This window comes from Nicotiana sylvestris, chromosome 6 (assembly GCF_000393655.2).
Source record: "Nicotiana sylvestris chromosome 6, ASM39365v2, whole genome shotgun sequence".
NCBI lineage: Eukaryota > Viridiplantae > Streptophyta > Magnoliopsida > Solanales > Solanaceae > Nicotiana > Nicotiana sylvestris.
The window spans coordinates 140,133,244-140,134,637 of record NC_091062.1 but is presented as its reverse complement, the minus strand read 5'-3'; the positions used below and the strand labels follow the sequence as shown (position 1 = coordinate 140,134,637).

General features: G+C 45.1%; 1 protein-coding gene across 1 annotated transcript; it reads right to left on the bottom strand.

The window, feature by feature from the left end:
- Positions 1-367: 367 nt before the first annotated feature.
- Positions 368-1,046, bottom strand: LOC138871386 (uncharacterized). The gene is made up of 2 exons (XM_070149258.1): positions 806-1,046; positions 368-687 (listed from the first exon to the last, which is right to left on the bottom strand). The coding sequence occupies exons 1-2, from the start codon at positions 1,044-1,046 to the stop codon at positions 368-370; spliced, it is 561 nt and encodes a 186-aa protein (XP_070005359.1).
- Positions 1,047-1,394: the final 348 nt, after the last annotated feature.

Sequence of the window (1,394 nt, the reverse complement as noted above, 5' to 3'; positions counted from 1 at the left end):
CGGCAACTACACCATGAATCCTCTACATGAGGCTGCCATCATAAGGCAATGTGAGGCGCAGCGGAGTGATTATATAGCCAAGGCATATGGGTAACAATACCAGTGCTATTGTCCCCCTTATTTGTACTTTTCCTAATTGTTGTATTTTTCTTTTCTTTTATTAATAAAAAACTAGCCCTAGGCGCTTGCCTAACGGATTGCCAAAAAAAAAAAGCCAACCTTAAGGAACCAAGTGTTCCGATTTCATCTCAAACTTTTCCAAATCCCGAACCAACCATCCCCGCAAGTCATAAATCAGTAAAAGCAAGTACGAGAAGTCTTATTTAGGGGAACGCGATTCTAGCAAGCAAAACGACCGACCGGGTCGTTACATTCTCCACCTCTTAAATGAACGTTCGTCCTCGAACGGGTTTAGATTCATACCTGAAGTGCTAAATAAGCATGGATATCTGCTTCGCATGTCCTCCTTGGACTCCCAGGTTGCCTCCTCGACTGGTTGGCCCCTCCATTGGACCTTTGCTGCAGAAATCCTCTTGGATCTCAACTGGCGATCCTGTCTATCAACAATGGCAACTGGCTCCTCCTCATAACCCAAGCTCTCATATAGTTGAATAGTACTAAAGTATAACATATGAGACAGGTCGGCGTGATACTTCCGAAGCATAGACACGTGAAAAACCAGATGAACTGCCGATAATCTGGGGGTAAAGCAAGCTCATAAGCAACCTCCCAACTCACCTCAACACCTCAAATGGGCCTATAAACCTGGGGCTCAACTTGCCCTTCTTTCCGAATCTCATAATACCCTTCATCGGTGAGACATTCAAGAGAACCTTCTCGCTGACCATGAATGATACATCCCGTGCCTTATGATCCGCATAATTCTTCTGTCTAGACTGAGCTATGCGAAGTCTTTCCTGAATCAACTTTACCTTTTTCAAGACATATTTAACCATATCTGTACCATACAACTTAGCCTTACTAGGCTCAAACCACCCGATAGGAGATCGATATCGCTGACCATATAAAGCCTCAAATGGATCCATCTCGATGCTGGACTGATAGCTGTTGTTGTACGTAAACTCGGCCAAAGGAAAGAACTGATCCCACTACCCTCCAAAGTCAATCACACATGCTATAAGCATGTCCTCCAGAATCTGAACTGTCTGCTCCGACTTCCCGTCGGTCTGCGGGTGAAATGTTGTGCTCACAGGTCCCCAACTCACTCTGTACAGCTCTCAATAAATGGGAAGTGAACTGAGGGCCCCTATCTGATATGATGGAAACAGGCACACCGTGCAACCGAACTATCTCCCGAATGTAGATCTGAGCCAACCTCTTTGAAGTATAAGTAGTCATAACTGGAATGAAGTATGCCGACTTGGTCAACCTGT